This window comes from Malania oleifera, chromosome 5 (genome assembly GCF_029873635.1).
Source record: "Malania oleifera isolate guangnan ecotype guangnan chromosome 5, ASM2987363v1, whole genome shotgun sequence".
Classification (NCBI taxonomy): Eukaryota; Viridiplantae; Streptophyta; class Magnoliopsida; order Santalales; family Ximeniaceae; genus Malania; species Malania oleifera.
This window is the reverse complement of record NC_080421.1, coordinates 30,772,367-30,786,381: the sequence shown is the minus strand read 5'-3', so window position 1 is coordinate 30,786,381 and position 14,015 is coordinate 30,772,367. Positions and strand designations below refer to the sequence as shown.

Here is a 14,015-nt window from a genome sequence, read left to right as displayed (position 1 = left end):
ATCTATGACTTGGCATGTGATAAAGATGCTTGCATCGGCCATCAGTTTCAAACCCCAGATCAAAGGCTCTTTTGGAACATCCCCTTCCTTAGAAATGTGGAAGATTAGGAATGCAACCAGCTCACGGACTTCTACAGCTTTCTTTATGACTTCCAACACCATAATAGCACTAATCTTCCTATTTGGTCCTTAGATGAGAAGCTGATCTTGACTGTTAGATCCTTCTATAGGAAGCTCCTCCCTTTGGAGTCGAAACAACTTTAATTTCCCTTGGACTCAGATTTGGAAGACAGAAGCCCCCCCACAGAACTTGCCTTCCTTGCATGGCAGGCAACCCAAGGTAAGATTTTGACTTTGGATAATTTGCAAAAGGGTCTTGTCAGTAGCCAACAGCTGTCCCCTTTGCATGGCTGATGCAGAATCTGTTGAGCACATTGTCCTTCACTGCACTTGAACAAGTAATCTCTAGAATATGGCACTGCCTCTGATTGAACAAAGGTGGGTTATCACTAACTCTGTGGGAGGGGAACTCTGGGCCTAGAAAGGGATTCAGGCAACAGAGAATAGAAGGGCTATGTCCCTCATTCCCCTTGCAATTTTCTGGTGTGTTTGGAAAGAGAGGAATTGGTGAGCGTTCAAAAATTCAACCTCAACAATCCAAAACAGCAAAAAGCAATGGTTTACAGCAGTCAATAGCTAGCACAGTAGGACTGTTATTAATAATTATGGTGTGATTTTGATTTGTGTGACACCCTTCAAGGTGCTTGATCTACTGTACCATGGGCTGGCATTCCCTTGATGCCTCTTCAATAAAGTTTTATTTACTTATCAAAAAATTAAATAAATAAACAATCTGCTGCAAAGCAGGAAACCTTCTAAAGCATTCTCTTCCAATATGTGTCTGATGTGTGGGAAAGATGGATGGATGTGTCTCATTTGTTTCTTCACTATCCATTTGCTCGGGGGCTCATGGAATTCTCTTTTTGGAGTTCTTGGTGAAAAGTTGGTTTGTCCAAAATCAGATTACTTATTTCTTTTACTAGTTTTGGGAAGGGTAAGGATGTTAAGAAGCTGTGCAGATGTGCTATAATGTGCAGTGCTATGGGGAATTGGGCTGGAAAGGAATACAAGATTTTTTTCTGAGACGAGATTATGGAGCTTCTTCACTACAGTGCAGCATTTGACTTCACTTTGGGGTTTGGGCTTACAGTGCAAGCTGTTTTAAGGGCTATTGCTTTCAGGTTGTCATTAGAGATTGAGGGCTTTATTATGTCGATGTATTTTTTTCCCTATTTCTTATGTTCACGAGTGAAGACTTCTTCTGTCAGTTGTTGTATCTGTTTCTTGCTTGTTTTAAAAAGGCCCCTTCTTCTATCCACAAAAAAAAAAAAAAAAAAGGCGCACCATGTTTATCTTAGGTAACCTAATATGTGATCAAAAAAGTACACAAAAAGCAGCAGCTAAATTGGAATGTTAAATAGTTAATTACTAAAATAAAACTGAGTTTTCCATAAACTGAACAAAAATGGAGAGCTACATACTGTGCATGAGTAGACAAAGAAAGTGCAGCGTATCCAATTACCACCTGCAATTGTGAACGCAAACAATGACCATTTCGATGGATAAAGACATGAGAAAAACTGGGGCAGGCCCAAAATATAACATAGAATTAGGACTAAAACAAGGGTAAGGAATTCCCCAAAGAACATTAAAATAAAAAATCCAGCTTCACATTGTGTCTAAGATATGAGCATTCTCAAGTAATTACACTTTTTGTTGACTTCTTTCAGATTATTGTATTGTCACTAGTGTGCAGTCTACGCGCTGTCCTAGACCATTTGGCTAGGGAGGAATTGACAGGGAACTGCCTGTAGATAATTCTAAGCATTCAAATTCAACTCAAAAATCAAAAATTAGAGATTTTTTTTTGTTTATGAAATCAAATTTGTATGGGAGATACAGATATCTAAGGGATTTAAGTTAGATTAGGGCTTTTGGGGTTATTCAGTAATTTTTTATTGTTTAATCATTAGAGTTATACATATAAGCTTATATATGTAAGGGATTATTTTTTCTACCCCAAAAAATGAAACTGCCTAACATCTCTCTCCTTGACTGACCCTCCCCATCTTTCACTCAAGCCATCTCTCTATATTCTCTTTTCTATCCAACTCTCCCCTCTTTCTCCTTGTTGTCCTACATCAAGAATGCTTAATCATTCATGGTCACACTATGCCTTAACAATTGCTATAGGAAAGAATCATTTTCCTTGCTTCTTGGAGTGCATGTTCATCCAGCTGTCTAAACGGATTTTGCTTACAGATTGAGCAGAATTAGATGGCTTCGTTTACTCAGCTTTCTAGTTCTATCTTATTTTCTATTATTTCTCCCTTTCTTTCTTCTCTTTCATTTTGTTTCTCTTCGGATATCTCTTTTCCCTCAGTAAATTTTATTTTTCTACAGCAGAAAAAACCCAAAAAAGAAAGGGGGAGGCATCCTGGGCATTCTTAAACACACTTGAATTTACCGGTTTAGGAGCTTCCAATTTAGTTTGGAGGTCAATGTGAAAGAATGTGAACAAAAGGTGATGCAGAGGTGTCCAAAGAGAAGGGAGGAAAATTTTAATTTCATCATGGTAGCAGGCTGTCCTAGCTCCAACAGCAACTTGAGTGTGAGACCATTTCTGAAGTGATGCACCTGGCTCCCTTGGATACATTGCCTAATCAAAAGAATACCGCATATGAGAAAAAGTAAAACAATATATAGAAAACACACTGATATATATTATCAATAACATATATACCTCTAGGGGATTTCTTCGAACATCTGCATCATCCTTTCTAAGCTCAACCCGAATGAACAAATTCCTTTTCCGACTCAAACTGACAGTCAAGGGATAGACATAAAGACAATGAAAAAGCTGCAAGAAAGGCTCATTCCTTGTTGTAGTGCGAAAGTCAAATGCATGGAACTGCAAATGCATAAAAATATTTACTACTGAGAATAAGGACCATACGCAAATTAACTTATTCCGGACACCATATTTGTATATTTCTGTGTGTGCACATGTTTGTAACTAAACAACGCATGCAACAAATCAAATATGGCTGTAAAGCAGGGTGGAAAAATGGAAAAAGATCCGTGTGCTAAACCAAAACAATTGGACCTCGAACAAGGCCTGACTAATGCCATCAAAAACAAACTTCAGAAATTTAAAGTGGCCATTCAGTACCTAAAAACTAAGGCTGTCTACTTAATAAAGCATATGCACAAATCTCTATATTTGTTTATTATCATTTTCCCAAGCACTAAGGCAGTTATACATGCATCCAGATTCCCAGTGCAAATCACTTGAGGATTCATGCACAATCTTGCCGAGACAACAAACCCAGTTAGAAGGTATTAGATATAAACAATAAATTGGATTATAACAACAATAAATAAAAATAATTGTTGTTTATATCCATATTAGTTATCTAAAAAAAATAAATATTATTGCAAGATTAACATACTACTTACATCATCAGTGCTGAAATATAGACTTCCAAGTGCATTTGATCCATTCCCCGAAGTTTCTTTTCCATCATATGAGTTCCACTTGGAATTGCTATTATGAGGCCCATCGGAACCATTACTGGGGCATTTCGAAAAGGTAGAATCGCCAAATCGGTCCCCCGGGTCAACCGAATCATTAGTCATGCTGCCACTTTCAGAATTATTTTCCAAGTCAATATGGTCACACTGGATCTTTTCAATTTCCAATCTCAAGACACCCTTCACAGGTTTATGAACCTTGCGTTTGGGATCCTAAAAATTTGAGAAAAATCATGAAGATAAAAAAAAAAGAGGAAGGAAAAGGAAAAAAGAAACAGATATCAGTATGGAAATATGAATACCAAACAAAAAATCGCAGTACAAATTCTGTTAAGCATGGTGTGGGTTATTCATGTGCCTTTTACGATTAAAAGCTCGGTGTTAATACTGATGAAATAGAAAAAAGCAAGACAATTCTCTGGTCAAGAAATGATAAGTACCCAATCAAAATAGTAAGCTAACAAGAGAATCAATCACTATCTGTGTGGTATGCTAACTCATGCATTTGAACTCACTTTCTTCTTCTTCAGATCAACTTAAAACTTATTTCAATGCTAGCCAAACAGCTGATGTCACCAGGAGCACCAATGTGACAGTTGAAATTCTGATAATTCTTATTCAACCGAGAATAAAGACATGAGGACAATGTTGATGCTAAGAGAAAACTCATCATCAACGTATGATGCAAGGAAAAAGTACTACACAGTTAACACGACTTGATCAATCTGTTGGAGGTTATTTATGTCTTTTAGCATTATTACTAAGTGTATTAGTATATTAATTAGTGAGAGTTAGTAAGGGTATTATTGTCATTAGAATGTATTTAATTTGTAGTATAAATAGAGGGAGAGACCTATCTTCAAGTTAGGTCTTTCATTTTAAGCAAAATCTCAACATGGTATCAGAGCATGATCCAAACTAAAACCTATTATACTTGGTCGTTGCTAGAAAACACATTCCCATGGCTTCCCTTCTCAGATCCACCTCCACCCTTCATTATTTTACAAAAAAACCATATAGCCAAAAACAGAACCCTCCAAAGCCTAGCCCCACAAAATCCCATTGCCAGAAAAGGTCGCACGCACCAGCCAACTGCCAGCAGAGCCGACCCCATGCACCAGCGGGTAAGAGAGTTTCTGGCCACCATTTTCTCTTCTTCTTTTTTTTTTTTTTTTTTTTTTTTTTTCCCTCTCCCATGCTCTGATTCCTTCTCTAGACAATATTATCAAGCTCTTGGGCATGTTTTTTGCTCAAAAATCCAACCTATTTCGACCATGCACTTGCGGTAATCTGTTAATTTCTGTTCAGTGTTTGTAAAGGCTTCTTTGTGAGTTTCTTGGAGCAGTGGCAGTGTTTGTAAGTCAAGTTGTGAGGCTGCGGCATTGCTATATCAGTAGGTGAGTCGTTCATCTCATCCGTGGTTGTTTCGGTGCTTCACATAGTTTATGATTGGCCCGATTCATTTTGATTGTTCTTCTTGTTTGACATTGGTGCGGCTGCAAGTTTGTAAGTTTTGGGACCGAGTTTATGAAACCCAAAAATATGTTTCCAACATTGCTGCCACAGATAATAACTTAAAAGTTGGATGGAAAGAATTATGTTCAATGGTCTAAAGCTGTTCAGGTTTATTTAGTAGGATTAGGAAAACCAAACCACTTGCTCCAATCTGATCCTTCTGAAGAGAAGAGAAAATAAGTATGGATTCAAGAAGATGCCTTGGCTGCTTCCCTCTTGTGGAATTCGATGCAGCCACAGATGTGTATGCATCTAGATATGTGCAAGGAGATTTGGGATTATGCCAAGCTTCTACACTCTAGTAACATTACACGTATGTATGATTTATCCTAGGAGTACTTTCAGTCACACAAGGAGATAGGAGCATTGCAAATTATTTTAAAGAGATGAAGCGTATTCATGAGGGGCTTAATGTCATGCAACCTATAACTGCTGACGTTCGTAAGATGCAGAAGCAGAGGGAGCAGATGACAATCCTTCAGGTTATAGCGGGCTTGAGACCCAAGTTTGAGGCAGTCCGGTCCCAGATACTTCGTAGTGCCAAGCTGCCATCATTTGCCGATGTTTATTCTCGTGTCCTTCGTGCTTCCTTTAGCACGCATTCTCCTGCTCTTGCATTTGACTCTAAGAGGACAGCCTTGGCAACACAGGATGATTCTAGTTCTACCAAACAACCGCAAAATTTATTGTTGTGGTTCGAGTAGTCGTAATGGTAGAGACAGACGAGGTAGAGGCACTCCTCACAAGTGCATTCATTGTGGACGGAGTAATCATACTATTGAGCAGTGCTGGGATCTCCGTAATAGACCTTCACTGTTGCCAATGCAGCCACCACTGACTTCACACTTTTGGGGGCAGCCAATGCAGCCACCACTGACTCCACAGCTTTACGGCCAAGTGGAGGTCAATGTACTGTATCCATGTCATAGAAAGAGTATTCCAAGTTCCAGCAAGATTAAGTGTCACAAAAAGTTTCTCTTTCCATTGCATCTCTAGCCCAAACAGGTAATCCCACAATGTGCCTGTCATCCAATACTTCTCGTCCTAGTCCTTGGGTCATCAACCCCGCTACCACTAATCATATCACAGGAATACCACAGCGATGCGGGCGGTTCGCTATCAGCGACATCACGAGGAGTCCACATAACCTTATCATTTAGAGGAAGGAGAAGTCGTAACAAGGTTTCCCTAGGTGAACCTGTGGAAGGATCATTGTCAAAACTTGTTAAAGAATGACCCATGAACAATTTATTTACATAGTGGCGAGTGCCTTGTGCTCGCCTTAACTTCTTATTTGCTTTTCAACATCCTACAAATTTACCTTGTGTTATTCTTGTTGATGGATCCACCACTGTGATCAAGTGAATTGGGACTATAAAGCCCACTTCTTCTATTTCTCTTCCTTCGGTTTCGTATATTCCCAAATTTCCTTTCAATCTTATGTCTGCTAGCAAGATTACTAATCCATGAATTGTCCAGTGACATTCATCCCTGATTTTGTGGTTATTTAAAATTTGAAGACTAAGGAAGACAATTGGTGGAGGCCGTGAAGCTGGTAGACTTATCACTTTGAGTCGCTATCTCCTTCTACTGCATACAGTGCTGCTGCCACACCTCTCCAAATTCACTGTTGCCTTGGTCATCCTTCACTGGAAAAGTTAAAATGTCTTGTTCCCAATTTGAGTTCTGTGTCTAGTCTTGATTATGAGTCTTGTCAATTGGGAAAGCACCATCGTGTCCCTTTCGCTTCCCGAGTCAACAAATGGGCTGCAAGCCCTTCCATGTTAGTTCATTCTGATGTTTGGGGTCCTAGTTAAGTTGTGTCCACGTCGGGTTTCCAGTACTTTGTAACCTTCGTATATGATTATTCAAGAATGAATTGGCTATATTTAATGAAATATCATTCCGAATTATTTCATGTATTTTGTGTTTGTTGTTCAGAAATAAAGACTCAATTTGCCAGTTCGAATGCTTCAAAGTGATAATGCTAAATAGTATTTCAGTGCACAATTCACTACTTATATGACTTTGTTTGATATTGTCCATCAATCATCCTATGCTCACACTCCTCAACAAATGGGGTTGCAGATAGAAAAAATAGACATATCCTTGAAATCACTTGCACCGTATTTTATCAAATGCATGTACCTAAAGTGTTTTTTAGCAATGTTGTACTTACTACTTGCTATCTAATCAACAAGCCATGTTCCATTCTTAGTGGTAAAATTTCATACTCCATTCCCTTTCCTAATTCACTTTTATTCTCTCTCCCTCCTCACATATTCGGAGGTGTGTCTTTTGTTGATCAACTAACTCCTGGGGTGGATAAGTTGTATCCTCTTGCTATAAAATGTGTCCTTCTGGGCTACTCATATACTCAAAAGGGATATCGTTATTATAGTCTTGTGTTGCATCGCATTTTGTTTCTACTGATGTTACCTTTTTTGAGTCTACACCATACTACACCTAGCCTTTAAGTGCTTCTAAGTTCAATGAGTCTCTTCTTCTGCCTAATCTTCCATATTCTACTTTGCTATCCATGCCCAACCAACCATCTAAGTCCCCATGTAGTTTAAGTCCTCATCATTTTAATCATCCTAATTTGCAGGTGTATTCACGATGGCGATTCCAAGGAAGAGAGTCCCCTCTAGCTTCTACTCCCATACCTTTGGTTTCCTCGTCTAATGATCATATTGCCCATGATGTTGATCCTCCCACTATTGTTCAGAAAGGTAAATGCACATGTACGCAACATCCAATTTCCAACTATGTTTGTTATGACTTCTTATCACCCTCTTCTTATCACCCTCCTATTATTGTTTTGTTATTGCTCTATCATCTACTACCCTTCCTAAATCGGTTTCAGAAGCCTTAGCCCACTTTGGGTCAAGGAATGCTATGGTTGAAGCTTTACAAAATAATGGCACTTGGAACTTGGCATCTCTTCCTCTTAACAAGTGTGTGGTTGGTGTCGCTAGGTTTAATCCACGAAAGTCAACCCTGATGGTTTTATGGCTCGTCTAAAGACCAATTTTGTTGCTAGGGGGTATACTCAAGTGTATGGTTTGGATTATTCTGATACTTTTTCTCCGGTTGCCAAACTTACATCAATACGTTTGTTCATCTCCCATGCTACTACTTGTCACTAGCCTCTGCATCAACTAGATGTGAAGAATGTCTTCTTGCATAATAGGAGGTCTACATGGAGCAACCACCTGAGTTTGTTGCTCAAGGGGAGTCAAGCTTAGTGTGTCAACTCAAGAAGGCACTATATGGTTTAAAACAACTCCCCAGAGCATGGTTTGGTCATTTCAGTGTTTAGTACTTAAGTTCGGTCTTCAACAATGTGCAATGGATCATTATGTGTTTTATCGTCATAATTCATTAGGTAGGATCCTTCTTGTTGTTTATGTAATGATATTGTTATTATAGGTGATGGTAATAAAAAGGTATTCTGAGTCTCAAACTTTTTCTACAGACAAAGTTTCAAACCAAAGATTTGGCACCGTTGAAATACTTCTTGGGTATAAAAGTATCTAGATCTCATATGGGAACTATTTTGTCACAAAGGAAGTATGTCCTAAATCTGTTGGATGAAACTGAATTGTTAGGATCTAAACCGGTTGATACACCCATGGATCCTGACAGCAAGTTAGTGTCGAATATGGGTTCTTTGCTACCTAATCCTGGACAAGACCAGATACTTGTTGGAAAGTTGAATTATCCCACAATCACTCGGCCGGATATATCATTTGCAACAAGTGTTGTGAGCCAATTTCTAGATTCTCCAAGGACAAGTCATTGGAACGTAGTAATTTGCATCTTAAGATATCTCAAAGGTGCACCTAGAAGAGGTCTTATATATCGTGATCAAGGTCACAGTTATATCCATGGATATACAAATGCAAATTGGGCTAGGTGCCTTCCGACCGGAGATCCACAATTGAGTACTATATCTTGGTGGTAATTTGGTTTCTTGGAAGAGTAAGAAACAAACTGTGGTGGCCAAGTCAAGTGCTAAATCAGAATATAGAGCTATAGCTCACACTGCTTATGAACTTGTCTGCTTGAAGAACATGTTAGGGAATTGGGTTTTTCACATTCTCAACCTATGAAGTTGATGTGTGATAATCAAGCTACTCTTCATATTGCCTCCAACCCAGTACTTCATGAGTAGATGAAGCACATTGAAGTTGATTGCCGCTTTGTTCAGGAGAAAGTTGTGCAGAAGCTCATTACTACCGCTTATGTGAAGATCTGATATGCAGATTGCTGATTTGTTTACCAAAGCTTTGGGAGGTGCTCGTGTTAAATTTATTGGTAACCATGGAGCATATGACATTTATGCTCCAGTTTGAGGGGGAATGTTAGAGGTTATTTATGTCTATTATTATTAAGCGTGTTAGTATATTAATTAGTGAGAGTTAGTAAGGGTATTATTGTCATTAGGATGCATTTAATTTGTATTATAAATAAAGGGAGGGACCTAAAAACTCAACAAATTCAATGTAAAACGGAAAGAAGAGCCAACCTGTGAAGACCATGCTTAAGATTAGTGATGAGGGAGTTTGAAAGGCACAGAAAAAAAATAAAATCATCAGCAATCAGGCAACATCTCACATAACCAAAAAGCCCACAAAGCAAATATCAAAACAAGAACTTACAAAAGTCCCCAATTACCTTGACATGGCCTAATTCAACCCTCCAATAAAAATATAAAATCACTACAGTAAACAAAGTAGCTACACAGGGGACTCTGCTCCAAGGACTACATATTATTTGCTAGACTTATGAGACCCTTCATCTCAACAGTAAAAATTTTAGAAACCTATCTTTCGTGAAACTAGAGCTTTTCTCTTTTGGAAACTCATTCTATTTGATAACTCTAAAAAGTAGATCTCACTGGTCTCCCCTATTGATAAAGATATAAAAATTCCCGCCTTCTACTTGGCATTGAGTTCTGCAAATGCTGCCTTCCAGAGGCAAATTCTGTGGGTTTCATGGAATAATATGTAGAACTACTTTTGATTGATTTCATTTTGATCTATAGTTAACCAATTTTTTTTTTGGGTTTCAGGGGCCATTCATGCTTCCCTTTTTTTCTTACAAAATTTCACCACTTGTGGACATGAACAAAAATAGACATTCAATAATAAATAGTTCAAATATCATCTGTGCAACCTAAAATGATAATCAGAATTTAAAAACAAATAAAAACAAAACGGCATATAGCTACAGCAGCAGGGCTAATTAATATGACTGCATCATTGCTCACCTGCAGTGAGTCCTCTGTATAGCTTTCTTTCACTTTGTTCAGATTTGATATTTCGACAACAACAGAGCTTCCACTTGAATAAGATAACTTCCCATCTGAAGTGATCTTACCAAGAGACTCAGAAGCACCCTCATGGAAACTTGACCCAGACACAGCAGAAGTGAGAGGGCTGCCAGGGGATGCAGACCCACCAGAAGCTGCACCCATGCTGGTATCAAATAATGGAACAATAGCCCAGGCAAAGGCCTCCCTGTAAATCATAATTCGAGACCAAACTTGTAGTTTCTGCTTCTCTCTCTCAGTCAGGTGGATCTGTTGAGGTGAAGTGATCAGTTTGCTCACAGACATCATAATAACGAAATGTTAATAGATTAAAGTGCACTAATAGCAATAATTTATAGCCCCAAACTGTCTCCCATAAATGAAGGAGCAAAAAGAATTGCACAACCTCGGTGTAATCAACAGAGAGGGAATCATAATGATGATATAATAATCTTATATTTCTAGGTGTAATGAGAATTTTTCAAATGGTCAAGAGAAAAAGGTAACGAACAAAAGAGTACATAAATAGATTTTATTTATATATATATATATATATATATATATATATATATATAGAGAGAGAGAGAGAGAGAGAATGATAATGATGATAAAATTATAAGCTAAATGCAATAAAGAAAAATTCTATACATTTTTTTTTTAGGGGGGGGGGGGAACCTAAAGGTTGAAGTTTCCTTGGGAGAATATAAAATAGAATTACAGAAATTTTTCAGGGGTGTTAGATAAAAAACATTTAAAGTTTCCTTGGGATAATATAACATGGAAAATAGAAATTTTTCAGGGGTGCTAGATAATAAATGTCTGCTTTAAATCTGCATAAAAGCAAGGTAGCAGCGTTTTGCCTGTGTCAGATAACTATGTATCCATCTCAAACATGACAATTTCTGGACAATTATTGACAAAATTTAAGCAGCATGAGCAACCGAGAGAGAGGGATGGAGACAGTGCGAGAGAGAGAGAGAGAGAGAAAGAGAATACAAGCAATCAAGCAAAAAAGAACACAGAAAGGAATTTAGTGAGCTTAACGACCTGCCTGTGATATGAGAATCAGAAATCTATCTGTTTGAACTTACAGGTTCTTTACGTGAATAAACAGAGGGACTAACGCCCCCCTCCTCCGTGGCAGGCTTCTCCAACTGGATCAGCAAACAAATTGATGCTGATGGAGCATCTAAATAGAAAATACCACGAGGTTCATAAGAAATTCTAGCCTGGAAATGGTATTAAAGGCAACTGTGAATTTCTTGCTGCTTCAGATAAGCTAATATCATGGTAACATAACTGAAGTCATCAATAGAGAGAGGAGGAGGTAGAATAATACAATATGAACAGCTTAAGAAACCAAGGATATCTGGAACCACACTACATCAAATTCCTTGGATATAATAAGTGAAAATTTTCTTTCTTAACTTACATCCTGCATTTCAGCTGGTAAGATGCGGAAAAAGAAATCCTCTGACAACTTTTCTCTTCTCTCCCTGTTGTATAGGCAAATTGTACCATAGAATGGCTCTACGAGAAAGAACTTAAAATCAAGTCTTTAAAGAAAAAATAAAGCTCTAACAATATAACAAAAAAATAAAAGAGAGAGGGAGAGAGAATAAAGAAAGCAGCAACTCATCAATGATGGAGCACCAGCACCCCAAGAAAACACCCACCAAGTAGTCCCGCTTGAAATGACAAGGACAGAACTTTCACAGATATCTTCATTCCTCTGAGGCGAGAAAAAGAAAAATAAAGAGAAGAGACAGAGAGAGAGAGAGAGAGAGAGACAGAAGTGGGAATTCACATGATTGCAGATGTGCACAGAGTTAAAAAAAGAAGGCCCATACAGAACTACTCTGCAGCAAATTATTGAACCTGTCATATTGTGCCATGTGAGTTTCTGGAATCCTTTGACCAAATATTATTGACCTCTCGTTGTCCCAGTCAAAAGCAGGTTCATAAGCAGGGAGGGGAGATTGACCAAAATGCTGCAGATACAACATAATCGTAGAAACTGAGTTAATATTCAGGTGAATCAAAGGACAGAAATAATCAATCTCACACCCATTCCACACAGGAAATCAAAGGTTTGAACCATGCAATAAAAATTAATGATAAATATCATGTATAGTTCCAAAGTAAGAAAACCTTTGAGTGCAATGAATCAGATGATGCAGCCTCTGAAAATTGCCTTCCTGAAGTACTCGGAATGTCATCATCAGTAGCATCTTCAAGTTTTGTTTGCCGTGCGCTTGCAAGATGCATTTCTGCAGACATCTCATAGTAAAAATCTGGTGAGCATCTTCCCGTAACAGGAATTAACAATATACCATATGCTCAACTATTAAATTAATATATATAAACTTCCACTAATGGTTCAGTAGAAGTTCAACTTGAATCAGAACTGGATTTTGGAGACAAAAAAAACATAGTAACAATAAGATATTCAAAGGGAATTCATCAATGGGGAAATTTTCCATTGCCTTGTCTAGACTTACTAAAGAATGCTATACTACAAACACGCATGCACGCACACACACACATACCCCCATCAATTTCCTTGCAAGTCTGTTGTGATCGTTTGTGTCCAGTTTACCTAAAAACTAGCAGCACTAATTATTATTTTTTTAGAGAGAACAAAACATTCATTAATATCTTCTAAGTGCAATAGATGGAGGATAAGGAATTCTCTGCATGCGCACACGCACACGCACACACACACACACAAAGTTAAAAGAGCACGGCCTTCCAATCCCTTTAAAGGTCAGACAGCATTAACCAGTTTAGGTCCTCTTTACTATAGGTCCACCAGTTTATCAAATATATATATTTAGGGTCACCTTGGAACCAGTTCAGAGACATTATCATCATTATCATATTCTTTACCCCACCTGTTTCAATATCGGTATCAGGTCCCTCATATATTTGACTTGGAAATGAAATCGGACCAATGCTTTCATAGTGCCCATACTTGTTCTCATCCTTTACCCAATCAGTTCTATAGCATTGGACAAGTTCGTGCAGATGTGGCCGCTGCTCTAAATTTTCATCAAGCTGGAATAAGAACATAAAATGTTTCATTAGTAACCTGCACCTTTTCGGGCTCAAATATAACCACATCAGATTGAATTAAACAGAAAAAAGGTTATCATTCTTAAATATTTGAAGCTAAAAACAAGCATATACATCAATTGAAATTTTTCAGAAAAAATAATGTCAATCAAAAGTAGAATACAGTTTTCCCAGGTAACTAAATTGCAAGAATTTTCAAAGCTGTAGAAATAAAGGTACAAGAACTTCTTGCCTCTCACATAACTCTCTATTTGAAGGTTAAACAAGCACATAAATCAATTTAAATTTTTCAAGAAAATTACACTTAAATAGTTATCTCAATGTAATGTAATTGCAAGAATTTCCAAAGCTGTTCAAATAAAAGTACATGGTTTTCTAGCCTCCCACACAACTCTTGTCATAGGAACTAGTTTTATCCTTTCCACCAAAGTTTTAATAGGTGCACCTCAATGCATTTTCAGCCTAAAACACCTCCAAGGCATAATATGAAATGTATAATTCCTGCAAGCACGTT

The 14,015-nt window shown here is 37.8% G+C and overlaps 1 protein-coding gene across 1 annotated transcript in view; it reads right to left on the bottom strand.

The window, feature by feature from the left end:
• The window catches only part of LOC131155773 (guanine nucleotide exchange factor SPIKE 1), a 134,142-nt gene that overhangs the window by 108,414 nt on the left and 11,713 nt on the right, over positions 1 to 14,015 (bottom strand). Inside the window, exons 2-12 of the mRNA XM_058109165.1 lie at positions 13,321 to 13,483; positions 12,578 to 12,696; positions 12,305 to 12,417; positions 12,103 to 12,158; positions 11,859 to 11,956; positions 11,518 to 11,655; positions 10,385 to 10,696; positions 3,520 to 3,807; positions 2,804 to 2,971; positions 2,528 to 2,719; positions 1,542 to 1,585 (exon numbers count right to left, since the gene is read on the bottom strand). Of these exons, the coding sequence (XP_057965148.1) occupies positions 1,542 to 1,585; positions 2,528 to 2,719; positions 2,804 to 2,971; positions 3,520 to 3,807; positions 10,385 to 10,696; positions 11,518 to 11,655; positions 11,859 to 11,956; positions 12,103 to 12,158; positions 12,305 to 12,417; positions 12,578 to 12,696; positions 13,321 to 13,483 (1,691 nt within the window). The remainder of the gene's footprint in view (positions 1 to 1,541; positions 1,586 to 2,527; positions 2,720 to 2,803; positions 2,972 to 3,519; positions 3,808 to 10,384; positions 10,697 to 11,517; positions 11,656 to 11,858; positions 11,957 to 12,102; positions 12,159 to 12,304; positions 12,418 to 12,577; positions 12,697 to 13,320; positions 13,484 to 14,015) is intronic.